At 41.6% G+C, this 13,535-nt stretch overlaps 1 protein-coding gene across 1 annotated transcript; it reads right to left on the bottom strand.

The window, feature by feature from the left end:
• Window positions 1-3,913: 3,913 nt before the first annotated feature.
• On the bottom strand, window positions 3,914-11,363 carry Mycbp (MYC binding protein). Its single transcript, XM_021200441.1, has 5 exons — window positions 11,108-11,363; window positions 10,889-10,961; window positions 6,554-6,602; window positions 6,221-6,350; window positions 3,914-5,107 (listed from the first exon to the last, which is right to left on the bottom strand). Exons 1-5 carry the CDS (start codon window positions 11,189-11,191, stop codon window positions 5,063-5,065), a joined length of 381 nt encoding a protein of 126 aa, XP_021056100.1. The 5' UTR covers window positions 11,192-11,363; the 3' UTR covers window positions 3,914-5,062.
• Between the last annotated feature and the right edge of the window lie 2,172 nt (window positions 11,364-13,535).

Raw genomic sequence — 13,535 nt, 5'->3', positions numbered from 1 at the left:
GTAGATCTGGCATTTTGGTTATACCTGATCCTCGAAGTTATCCTCGGAGGTCATCACAACTTCACCTAAAAAATATCAACTCCATAGTACCTAATAGGCAGAATGCACTTAAATATGCATGTCTCTCAGTATCAATGGGAGAATGCTTTCAGGACACCCTTAATCCTGTTAACCTAATGGAAGACGGTCAGATTCCTAATATAGGCTATTACATGTGAACTATGGTCATTCCATGTACTTTATAGTATCTCTGAATTAAATATAATAACCAGTACAATGAAAAATGAAATTGTGTCTTTGCTAGGCATGATGGCCCACATCTGTAAATCTCAGAGGCAGGTATAGGATTCCCCCCAAAAAGTTCTAAGTCAGCCCACTCTACACATCCTTGACAGCCTAAGCTAGAAACCCCTTTCAAAGAATGGGATTTGTGTATAAATAGTCGTTGCACTATATTGCATACGTGTAAAATTAAAGTCTACACATTTAGTACAATTCCCCCCAAATATTTCCAATCCAGTTAGCCTAATCTATGGATTCAGAGAACCAACTGCTGTGCCAGGGGAAATCAAATTAAACGGTAGCTTTGATAAAAGGTTTAAGTTTTTGGGCGAACTATGAGTAGAGATCATAGGACAACCGCAGATATCTAAAAACTTTCACCTTGATTTTTAGAACCGTTTCTTCTTCTTTATTGTTTAGCATTGCATATGCAAAGCTAGCCAGCCTGTAAATTCCTGGGTTGACTCCTGTCCACCTCCCATCTCACAATGGGAGCACTGAGATTACTGACATAAATATGCTCAACTTTATGTGAATTTGGGAGATTCAAACTCAAGACCTCACATTTATTTAACAAATGCTTCCCCACTAAGCCATCTTCAAAAACTCTGTTCTGTTTAAATTCTTATTCTGTGCTTGAGAGATGGCTGAGTGGTTAAAAGCCCTTGGTGCTCTTGCAGAGGATCCACATTCAGTCCCAGCACCCATATGATGGCTCACAACTATCAAGTGTCAGGGGATCCAGTGCCCTCTAAGGATGCCAGGCACACAGGTGGTACTCATAAATACATGCAGGCAAAACACTCATACACATAAAATAAAAATAAATAATTTTTATAAAGTTTCTTATTCAAGGGGTTGTGGATACAGCTCGGTTGATAGAATGCTTGCCTAGTTTTCACGAAACCCTAGGCTCCATCTGCAGCACTACCTAACTCAGACCTGGTAGCACTTGCCTGTTATCAAAGCACCAAGGAATCGAAAGCAAGACCAGAAGTTCAAGGTTATTCCCTGCTATAATATCAAAGTTAGTTTCAAAATAAAGCTTCAGGCCAGCAACCAAACTCTCCTCAAAGCCTAAAGTGGAACAAAACAGTAGTCACTTCTTCGCAACAGTCCTTCTACTATTCAAATGCAGTCTTTATTACACACCAAGTCTTCTCAACCTGATAGAACCATGAGTTCCAGGCTCCGAAAAGTCTTCTTTGTTCCCTGTTTCTTCAGTTGCTTCACACTGCTTCTACAGTACTGTTGTGTATAAGACTTTGAGGTCTTTCTTGTGTTTATACTGTTCAGGAGAGTACCTGCTGGCCACATGTGCACCACATGCTACAAGTGCTAGTGGTGTGATTGAGGAACTGAATTTTGTAGCTGGTGACAACCACACTGAACAACTCGCCCATGCTTTCACATCCCTTCTCCCTATTGATCATTCTTCCTTAAAATGCATTCATGCTTGTCAGCATCCCTCAGATGCCTGGTACCTACAGAGTAACAATAGGACTTTTAGAAAGACCTTTTTTAGTTAGCACCTGGACAATATTTCTGTTTTCCAACAAAATGGACTTTTAAGCTTCCTTGGAGTATAAATGCTCACATTAGAGATCACCAGAACTAATATTTTATCAGAAACCCTACTCACTTTGTATAACTATATACTTTAACCACTATAGGACTTTATACTTGTTTGTGCCCAGCAGTATAGGTACTCTAGATTTTCATGTTCAAACCTGTTCCAAAGTAGTCTACGACCAACCTTTCCAATTCTATGGTACTTATAGATGTGCCAGTACTACTGACTGATCTGCAAGTAGTCCTTTACAGTTGCAAGGCATTTTTATATCCAATGTATTTAATCTAATCCTGACATGAACTTTGTAAGGTAGGCAAAATGTGAAGACACATACATACACAAATTCACACATACTTTTTGTGGGGTGGTTAGAGACAGTCTTACATAGCCAAGGCTGGCCTCTAACTTACTGTGTGGTTAGAGATGACTCGAAGATTCCTGACCCTCTTGCCTTCAAGTGCTAGGATTATAGGCATGTACTATCAAGTCTGGTAAGAACTTTTAATTTTATATTTATTATGTACATGCAGGTATGCACATCCGAAAGACAACTCTCAGGAGATGATTCTCCTGCCACTTGTGGGCTTCAGGGACTGAACTGAGTTCTTCAGGCCTGCACCCAAGCACATCTACCCATGAGCCGTGTCTATAGCCCCTAAGTTTTATTTTATGGATGAAGCAGCTGAAGTGTAGCAGGAACTGAACTGATGCCTTACATTTCCTATTCCATTTAGCATCATCTTGTATAGTCTTCATTCAAGTCCTTGATAGAAAGAAATGTTGGAAGGGGGATTCAATGGTGAAGGGCATGCACTGATCCTACAGAGGACCTGAATTTGGTGGCTAACCATGCCCAGTGACCTCAAAAATCTTTTTTCTAAGATAGATTGTTTATTTTTCATTATTGATTTTTTTAAAATGTGTGAGTCCTCTATCTTTGTGTACATATGCATGTCAAAAGAGGGCACAACCAATATAGGCAGTTGTGAGCCACCACATGGATGCTGGGAATTGAACTCAGGACCTCTGGAAGAGCAGCCAGTGCGCTTAACCACTGAGTGATCTTTCCAACCCCAGACCTTGAATTCTTCAATATCAATGGCTGGTCAAAGTCAGTTCTACCTGCAAGTAGTAGTCTAGCCCACATGCTGCAGCTAATGTGCAACAGACACATTATGTTCAAGAGACAATCACAGACCTACTGCCAAAAATATAAGATTAAACCAAGCATGGTAGTACACACCTTTAATCCCAGCACCTGGGAAGCACAGGAATGAGTTTGAGGCTAACATCAACTGCATAGTTCCAGGCCAATCACAGCTACATACATATAGTGAGATGAATGAATGAATGATAGTACCACAAGAGTGGAGGGAAAAAAGACTAGTAGCCAGAAAACAAAATGTAGCTGGCGGTATCAACAAAATGATGACCATACAAACTACCTGAAGAAGCTAAGTTCCCTCTCTATCAAATTCTCATGGAGCCCTGTTTCATTATCCCTACAATTCTTAGTACATCCTAATCCACCTTGTAGTTGTTTGCATGTGTCTCATAATGAATTGGTCTTGACCACACCAACACTTAGCCCAGTGATATCCATCCAGAAGGCACTCGAGAATCTGCCCAGCTGAATGTTCTCTCAGTTGTATCTGGCCACCCTCCAGAAACAAACTTGTGACTAGAAGAAATACAGACCATTGCCATAATCCTAACAACATGACTGATTACAATGCCCTTGTAAATGGCTTGGTCAGAGTTTCCAGCAGGTGCCAGTACCTCGACTGGTTAAACCAGATAGGATGTGTGCTGTGATCAAAATTTAAAGACAAACTGTCCAACAATAAGGATAGAAGGTGTGATATATAAGGGCTTATGTGCCTGTCAGTGAAGAAAGCAAGTTATCAATAACATATCTGACTTTGAGTCTTCCCAGAAAAAAAGGGAAAGGGCTGGATGTAGTGGGGAATGCCTATAATCCCAGGTTTTGGGAGTTGAAGGCAGGATTTAAAGGCCAGCCCTTGGTACATGAGACTGTCCCATACAAAAAGAAAAGGATTAACAAAACAAGTACTTTACCATTTACAAATCTTTCATATACATTCTCTCATTTGACCTCACAACAACCCTGTGAGGTAGGCAGCAAATGTTTTCATGGTACAGATGAGGATAGTGAATCTCCAAACCATTAACTGACCTGCCCAAGTTTCTACAGTTAGCAACAAATCTTTATGTCAGTCTTTGGCCTAAAAATTCAACACCCAACCTTCCCTTCACTACCCTACCTACTTCACGGGGATCACAAAGATAAAATGAATTCAAGGCTCAAAAAAATATGTTTGAGGGGAAAGAAGTCACTGTATAATTACATATTATAATGATCTGTGAATGGTTCATCTTTCCCATCCTAGTTTGTGTATGAACTTAGAATTTTATCTCTCTTCTGTGCTCAAGGAAGGAAGGAAGGAAGGAAGGAAGGAAGGAAGGAAGGAAGGAAGGAAGGGTAAGAGTGTAGTTCTTTTGGAAGCTATGTAAATTACAATCAAGGTAGCTGCAGCATTACACAAACTGAAAACGACACAGACTAATGTGCAACCAGAACGCACTAAAGCACACACAGCAAGGCAGCATTATCAGATGGGCATGATTGCATAGAAAGAGAACGTGGTGTCAGAGTCCATACTGGCACACACAGTGATCTAAGGCAAAGTGGTGGCAAAGAAGAGTTATTTGTACTATATTTCTATAAAAGAGCAGAAGATGCATGGGAACCCATGCAAAAGCATTGTACATTACAGATATGTCCAGCTGTCCACAGGAAATATATGCTGTCAAGAATGAGTGCGCCTACTATGCTCAAGCCCTGGACCAAGGAATAGCTCCATGCTAAATCTCCTAGCTAAAATACAACCAGTACCATCATTCCTAACTGGATAATAAATAAAATGTCTTTTAAGGTAAAAAGTTATGTGGCTCTTTAGCTTTTCTTCAAGATCTACTTTGGATTCTCCTGCTTTAAGACCCAAAGAAAGTTATATTGAGTTTTTATTGGTGATTCTATGTATATGTGTTTATAACATTAAAGTGTGATGAGTGAATTTAACATATTAAAAGTTAATAGCATCTTTTCAGGAAAGATCATATACTATACAAGCTATTCAAGTGATACAAAACCAGTTTTCAGTGTCTTTTCAACTGAGAAGAATCCTATTCAGCACGCTTCTCCTCCTGAGGTGGTTCATACTGAACAAGCTATGGGGCAAAGACAGAGGATTTAGATGAATTTTATTTAAGTTGGGTAAAAAACTTAGTAACACAATGAAATTAGATAATATATTCAACTTAGTTGAGTCAGTAATCAATTTCTGAACTTATCCTTCTTAAACCATTCACTTACTTAAAATTGAGTACAATTAAACCTAACAAAAGCCTTTTTTTTGTATAAATCTTTAGCAAATACTGGGGAACTAAATTTAGCCTCGATTCATGACTGAACTGTTCAATTACCACGTGATTCTATTAGTATGGTCAGCCAATGAAAAGGAAGGAATAGCTGACTTTAAAAGTACCAGAAGCCTTTAAATCAGCACCAGGAAGGCAGAGGCAAGGCTGGTCTCTGAGTCTGAAGCTATCCTGGTCTACATAGCAGCTACCAAGTATGTACCTCAGCATCTTTCATAATTTAAGAGATTGCATTTTCTTTTATAGAAATTTGTGGTTCCTTATAAGAACACTAGACTTCAGAAGATTTGACTTCTTTCAGTTAGTTGGAAATACAGCATGTTGTTCAGAATGTGATAAACCTCAAAGACTTTGAGTTGATGCTCAAGTTTAATGGGAATTTGAACAAAGGCAAATTTTAGCTCTAGATAAAATCAAGTGCAGCTTACTTCTGTCCTTTTGAGGACCTGGAGCTAGCATGCTTCAGACAGTGCAGACTGTGTCTTAACAAAGCAGTGGCCTAAACTGATCTAAACTGCTTAAGAACTTTAAAATTACCCATTTACTCTAAGCAGTATTAACCAATCCCCCACTTTTTATTGATGCAGGTTCTCAACTCCCTTTCCGTGATTATACTTTGCCTATCCTATTTTTTGTTGGTCTTGGGACTTTTCTAGATGAGGCTTAAGCTTGCCATGGATTTGATTGAAACCGATATTGTCCCTCCTTGCTGCCCATTAGTCAAGTTTTGGGTTTGTTTACTCTGGCTTTATCATGCTGCAGATGAAACCCAGGACCTCTGCACATGCCAGACAGATGCTCTACCACTGAGCTACACACATCCCTGGCCTGCAGTAAGGATTTGGTCAGATAATCATTAGAGACAAGATTGTTTTTTAATTTGAATTTCATTTTTAAATTTACCTTTGCTTTCAGTTTTTTATTTTCTTCTACAGTAGCTTCATATTTCTCTTTCATTTCTGCCAATTCTAGGCGAAGCAGCTCTATTTCTGGGTTTTCCGGGGTAGCAGCTCCTAAGTGATGCTTTAAAAAACTAACATCAGTGTTAAGAATGTACTCAGAGCAAAATGAGGTCAGGGGAACAGTCACCCACCACACCACCAGTAGTTATCCAAGGCCATGGGAAGGTTCAAAGGAACTTTTTCAATAAACAAAAATATTTAAAGCTTACTATATATGTGAACAAATAAAAATGTCAAAAATATGGCTTTTTTACTTCAGAGATGAAAAGGATACTCCAGAGCACTGGTGGGCTTCTCTGGTTCTTCATATAAGGCTACCAACACTGCAAACCAAAGAGAAAGAGAAGCAATGAAGTCTCCAGCGTAGATGGCTGAAATATTCTGAAACTCAGTAAATACTGCCTGCCTATTGTATGGTGAGCAGATTGCTAAGACTGTCCATACATTGGTGAACAAGTCAGACAGTGTCCTTGCTAGCAACAAACTTACAATACATTGTAAAAGATAAGATACTACAAGAATACTGAACTGCACTAGTGGTTAGTGAGTTTCAGAATGAGACTGGAGGAATACTTAACATCAGAGGCAGACCTGAGACCTAGCTGTGTTTCAGATAAAAATGGGAAAGTTCAAAGCACATACAAGGGAACTAAGGTGTCAAGTATGTTGTGGATAATGAATGGAAAGGTAGTGTAGGGCCAGACTGAGAAAAACTTAGTTGAATATTGATGCTAAGAACTACAAACATATTTTAACATTTTGAAAGCAAGGAGGTAGCAGGATCACTCCTGAATGCTGTATACAAGGCTAACTTAAGTAGGACATGGAAACATAGGAAAGCTGGCTGTGGTGTCACACACCTGTTATCTCAGTACCAAGGAGGTGAGGAATAAGGAGTTCAAGATCATTCCTGGAAAAGCAATTAGCTGGAGACCTGGACTACAAGGAGCTCTAGCTCAAAAACAAAATGTCTAATGTAATCTAGTTAAAGAAATGTAAGAAACTTTTAGTAATTAACAGCATTCCATTTAGAACATTCAAGAATTAAGTTTCATGTATGACAGGCTAGGCACCAACCAAAAAACATTACCAGTCAGCATGCTCAGACTGACATTTAAAACTGTGCTAGCACTTCCTGTCAACACTGTTCTCACTCATCTGCTAAACAAGTCCTCCTAGGATTCAATATACAGTGGCAAGCTCTCCACACTAGTGCTAAGGACTCTGAAAAATCTCCTGAACCACTGTGTGGCTAAAACAGGGAACCCAAGCTAACCTAGAATTCACTATTGTACTCTGGGCTGGCCTCAAACTCATGGCAATCCTCCTGGCTCAGACCCTCCCATACAGGTGTTAAAAAATCTGAGAAAAGCAAAATATGTAACTTAAATGTGCATTAACTTGAGAGTCCAAACTAAGAAATCCTGTTGTAAACCAATTTACATGTCCTGGGTTCTTGAGTTTTAATAATTTAAAGTACAGACAATATGAAAAACATCAAGTGAGCAGGTACTTTTACACCAAAATACACAACTTTTTGAGAAACCTGCACATTTATGTCAACTATCTGACCATCATCTCTTAGTATGTTACATTATCTCAAATCCCTACTTACTTTTTGCTTTAAAAAAATTGTACATTTAAAAGTGTTTCTTCCATTTACTTCCACTGACCTGAACTGAGTCTTGGTCTTTATTTACTTACTTTTAAAGGTAGCATCTCTATGTGCAGCCCTAGCTGTCCAGAAACTAAGTAAACAAAGGTGGCCTTGAACTGACAGAAATTGCCTGCCTCTGAGAATGCTGCCTTCCAGGTGCTGGGATTAAACACACGCCCCACCAGGCCGGCTAGGAATGGAAACTTTCATAGGGTGTGACTATTAGTGCTCTTGCCTTTTCCTTCCATCACTGCATCCCCATTCCCTTCAGCTTCCAAAGTGTTAAGTTTTTTGTTCTTTTCTATGGGATGATTGTGCTTTTTATCTGAAGAGAATGCAACCAAATCATATTCCCTTTTGCTTTAGAAGCTAAATTTACTCTTACTAGTTCATAGTGGGGTGGGGGATGGGGATGGTAGAAATCAGAGGACACATTTCAGGAACCTATACCTCCTACCATGTGAATTTTGGGAATCAAACTCAGGTCCATTTGGCTTGGCAGCAAGCACCTTCACCTGCTGAGCCTTCTTGCTGGCTCTTAGCAACTAGGTTTTAAAGCCAGGTATTTTAAAGTTTGCTACCCTGCTCAAAATAACTATAATGCTATTTTATCCATTCACCTTCTTCATGGATGTTATTGTCTTGAAGGTTGTTATTGTTCTGTTGTTGATTGGTTGGTTAAGTTTGTTTTTTTTTTTTGTTTTTAAGATGTAGTTTTACTCTTTAGCCAAGTCTGGTCTCAGACTCAAGCAGTCTTCCTACTTCAGCTTATCAAGTGCAATTAGAAATGAAACAAGATGTCTAGGTCTTCTGCATATGCCTCAAACCTTTGAGGCAAGGTCTCCCTCAGCCTCCAGCTTCCATCCTTTTAGCTAGGCTAGCAGCCAGCAAGCCTTGATTATCCTTGTGTGTCTCCCCAACCCCAGCCCTAGAATTATACAAAGACCCTGTCTGGCTTATTATATGAGTGCTGGTATCTGAACTCTAGTCCCTATTGTTGTGTATCAAGTAGTCTTAACCTCTAAGCCATCTCTACAGCCTAGCTCTAGTTTACTTTTTTTGAGACAGGTCTTGATACGTGCTCCAGGCAAGCAGTGAATGCAGATCTGTTTTCCCTCACCAGAGCACTAAAAACATGTCACCATGCCTGGCTTCTTACAATGTTTTCATGTTAAAAACAACTTTAAATCCTCTCGGAAATGTTGCTGATAGAAAAATGTAAGCTTGTATAAAGCATCTATGTTTGACCCTGTAAAATTGGTTCCCATTCTCTTACACAGCCTGAAGGCTGCACATTGGCTCTGCATTCAGTTATCTCCAATTGTATTCCAATTGGAGATACAAGAGCCTTTCACTGCTCTTGCCTATCAACCTCCTGCATCCATTTCACTCCCCCACCTTACCCACACAGATTATTTGGGACCAAAAGTGTACCACTGTTTATTTCCAGAGGTTGAACTATCTACTCATACATAATGAGATGTTTTGGAGATGAGATTCAAGCCTAAACATTAAATTCAATTACATTCCATATGGACCTTATTCACAAAATATGAACATGATCTTGAAGTACATATTCCTAGGCTCCTGAATTTTGACTGACATAATTTATGCAGTCAAGTATGGAATTTTCCACATCAATACTCACTAAGTTACAGATCTGGGAGCAATTTAGATTTCAAATTTTCAGGTTAAGGATACTTATCTGTACTTTAGATACAGATAAGGTCTTCCCTCTGCCACTCCATGTAAATAAAATGCCCCATCTTTATCCTTGCTATGGTTTAAGTTAGACATTTACCACTAGCTGGCACTGTGTTTCAGGGTATGTGTATGTGTGTATGTATGTGTGTGTCCCTATCTAAGCTACAAGCTCCCAAAAGCAGGAACATTTCCATGGCTATATCCTTGGTGTCCAGAAGACGAGGCTGGAGTAAGATCATTACATGAAAGAAACATAAGGGGCTTTTTACCAGAATTCCAAGCCATCTGTGACACTTCTGATGCCACAAAGTACAGTGGTCTCACAGAGTAGTTCCTTATATTTTTGCTCACATTGACTTCCAACGACATAAGGAAATTAGTAGTAATTCTAACTTGTCAGTTCATCCATGTAAGAGAATTAAAAGCCCTGCTTTCTTCTAAGCTCTCCCAAATGTTCCACTAGCTTTTGTTCCCTAAAAAGCAGATACAAATTATTTCCCAGACACTTCCTATTCTCAAAGAGAACAAGTTTTCAATCCCTGCCAGGCATTCCATTCTTGTTTTCCGTTGAAAACACCAAGCAATTTTGAGTTCTTAACATGTAGCAGGCATTCAATATACTGTTAAGGCCAGTTTAGCTTTATTCTAAGGGAATCCTTGGGTTCAATCACCGTACTCTATAACCTTACACCCAGAAAGGAAGGGATACACTTTTAACAGTACGCTTCCATTGTTTTAAAGTAAAGAATATAACCATTTTTATGTGCTCTGAAGCATTTTTCAAATTGTAATTCCACTTTAATTATGATATCTTCACAAAGTAGGAATTACTATAGACTAGAAAGAGTTGAAAAGCCACAGCCCAAACTGTCTATGAATCTCCAGCTTCAGGGACTAGAGCCACTTAATAACCCACTTTCAAATCCAGTCATATTTTTAGTTGCCTTTGTCCAAAAGAAAAATTTGTAAAATCCTGCACACTATATGGCGGGGGGCAATTGGGATCTCAAGGTCTCTTGCTAACGTGTCCACTGCGGCTGCTCGCGGGAAAGCAACGGAAGTTGGAGAGACTTTGCAACAGCTGCAAGAGTTTCAGTCCCGGGCTGAAAGCGACCACCGGGGCGAGGCAAAGTCCCGCGGCCGGCGTGCGCCCGACCCACGGGACCCCAAGGCCTCGCTGCTCCCGGGGCGGGCCCCACCTGGCCAAGAGCGCGCGGACGTGGGCTGCAGCCGCCCGCCTCGGCTCACCTTTCGTCAGCGTGTCCAGCACCCCCGACTTCTCCAAGTACCTCCGGAACTGCTCGCGCTTCGAGTCGGCGGCCTGAGGAGACACGGCGGGTCAGGGACCGGAGCCCGGGGCCGGAGCAGGAAGATGGCGCGCCCCGCCGCCGGCCCCAAGCCCTGCACGCGCCCCAACTCCCACCCGGCGCCGCCCGCACGCCCCGAGCCACGCCGCGCCCCCCTCACTTTGTAATGGGCCATAGTGACAGCCACAGCGGCGTAGCTGGCGCCGGAGACACGGGCTGGCGGGCTCCAAGCCTCACTGCTCATGCGCGGAACGCCGCGCGCGTCTGCGCACTGGGCAGGCACGGGCTGGGGCCGCCGGGGTGTGGCCTGTTTTCATGGCGACCGGGACGCTGTGTATCCCTGTCTCCTCGGAGTCCAGAGAGGCTGCGTGCGCCCGCCCTCCGCGGGTCCGGGCAGTCTCGCACCTTCCTGTTCCGGTTGCCGCGGAGATTCGGTTGCCTAGCAAGAGGCGAGGTTTCGGTAAAGCTAGGTGAACGTCCTGTGGGGCCCTGTATGGGTGTGGCCAGGAGTTAGAGGCTCCTGATGTAGTGTCTCCCCACGTGTTAGTGGGCGCGCACTCCTTGTATTTGGGTCTTTGGTGGGGAACAAACCAACGCTGTATTTCTTGGCTCAGAAAAATACCCAGCACCGAGGTGAAAGCAGAACAGGAAAAAGTTCAAGGTCACCCTCAGCTACATAAAGAGTTTGAATCTCTTTTGGGCTCCATGTTCAGGGCTCGCTTGTAATCTTTAAACCCCGGGATATTTGCAGATAACAGCTGGCTGGGAGAAAACTTATCTCTACAGCAATGTTGGATTAAGACAGTGACCTCTGAGCTCGTGGTTCTTTTCTCTGCCTTTGTCATTAGTTCCTTTTTTTTCTTTTTCTTTTGTTTTTTTAACCCCCGTAGTGGTTAACATTAAGTTCTTTTCCATATATATTATGCGTGTTTTTATGTTGAAAATAATTATAGGTAGTACTAAGTGTGTATGTCTCTTTAATTCCTCTTTCGTTCATTCAAAATGTTTGTCCCACTTTACCCATCCAGGAGCCACCCTACGTGCTCCTGAATTTCAACGTGAATTTAAAGCATGGCTGTGCTGCTGGAGTTGGTTGGTTGGTTTACTGAGGAGATTTCTAAGTGCAGAAGAGGGCCCTTTAATGAATTTGTAGTTGCACCCGCTACTTGGCTAGATTTTGTTTTGATCTCTTTGTATAGAAGTCATTCTATTCACCAGGCGCTGGTGGCACACAAATTTAATCTCATTGTGAGAAAAGCAGAGGCCATCCTGAGTTCGAAGCCATCCCGGTCCAAGATGGCCAGGGCTACACAGAGAAACCCTGTCTCCAAAACAAAACAAAGAATTAATTGTTTTCTTGTTTCAATGTAAGGCCCTACCCCCACCTTTTTTTGAAATCCAGTGGATTTTTTTCCCCAGGAGTTGGGGAAGGGTATTCATGCCATGGTGCAGTTGGAGATCGGAAGACTCCTAGGACTTGCTCTCCTTCCACCATGTTAGTCTCAGTAATTGAATTAAGGTTGTCAGATTGACGACGAGTGCCTTTATCACCAAGTCATCTTACTGACCCCTAGCTGCAAAGTGTCTAGACTATTTAAGAAAAGCGAAGCCAGACATGGTGGCGCACGCCTTTAATCCCAGCAGGCAGAAGCAGGCAGATTTCTGAGTTTGAGGCCAGGCTGGTCTACAAAATGAGTTCCAGGACAGCCAGAGCTATACAGAGAAACCCTGTCTCAAAAAACCAAAAANAAAAGAAAAGAAAGAAAAGCAAAACGCTGGCTCTATGTTGCACAAATAATGAAAATACTGTCTTTTCTGTTGGTCTTGAGAAAAAAAACATCATATTTGGTTATGAGAAGCCACAGAACTTAAACTCATGTTGAAAGAACTGCCATGAACCCAGCTTCAACCACAAACTGAGTGAAAAAGTGCAAACAGAGTTCCGTGGTGGGTGATGCCAGCCTTGCCTCCCTTTGTTCCTGTTGGCAACATACTTTCTCCCTCCCATCTCTGCTCTGAGGCATTCGAGACTCGGCCAGTTTTTTTAGTTGAGCTTTTTGGGGATTTTACATTGGAGAGTCGGGGTGGGGAGGTGTTGTTTTGTTTTGTTGTTTTGAGGCAGGATCTCACCATGTGTGAACTTCCAACTCCACCTCAGGAACCTGGATTTTTTTTCTTCTTCTTTCTTGGGATTTCCTCCTATATTGGAGCCAATCTAACCTTTCCATAGCCCTCTCTTGGGTCCCTCTGGAGCTCTGGCTCCTGTCCCAAGCTCTTTTTTTTTTTTCTTTTTTTTTTTTTTAAACTCATCTTTGGGTAGACCAATGAGCTGGCTCAGTGGATAAAGCCTGCATTGATCCCTGGAGCTGTCCTATAGAGGATAGCCAGGACTTGCAAAGTGTCTCTGGCCTCTATGTGTGCTGCAGGCACATACATGCACATAACAAACAAAATAAAGTATTTTTAAATAAAGTAGAAAACCTACACTACTGAGAGTAATGACACATGTCTTTAATCCTAGCATTCTTGAGCCAGAGGCAGACAAATCTCTGAGCTCAAGGCCAGCCAGAGTCACATGCTGAGATTCT

This window comes from Mus pahari, chromosome 6 (genome assembly GCF_900095145.1).
Source record: "Mus pahari chromosome 6, PAHARI_EIJ_v1.1, whole genome shotgun sequence".
NCBI classification, from domain to species: Eukaryota; Metazoa; Chordata; class Mammalia; order Rodentia; family Muridae; genus Mus; species Mus pahari.
The sequence above is the reverse complement of the archived record's forward strand: the minus strand, read 5'-3'. Positions and strand labels throughout refer to the sequence as shown.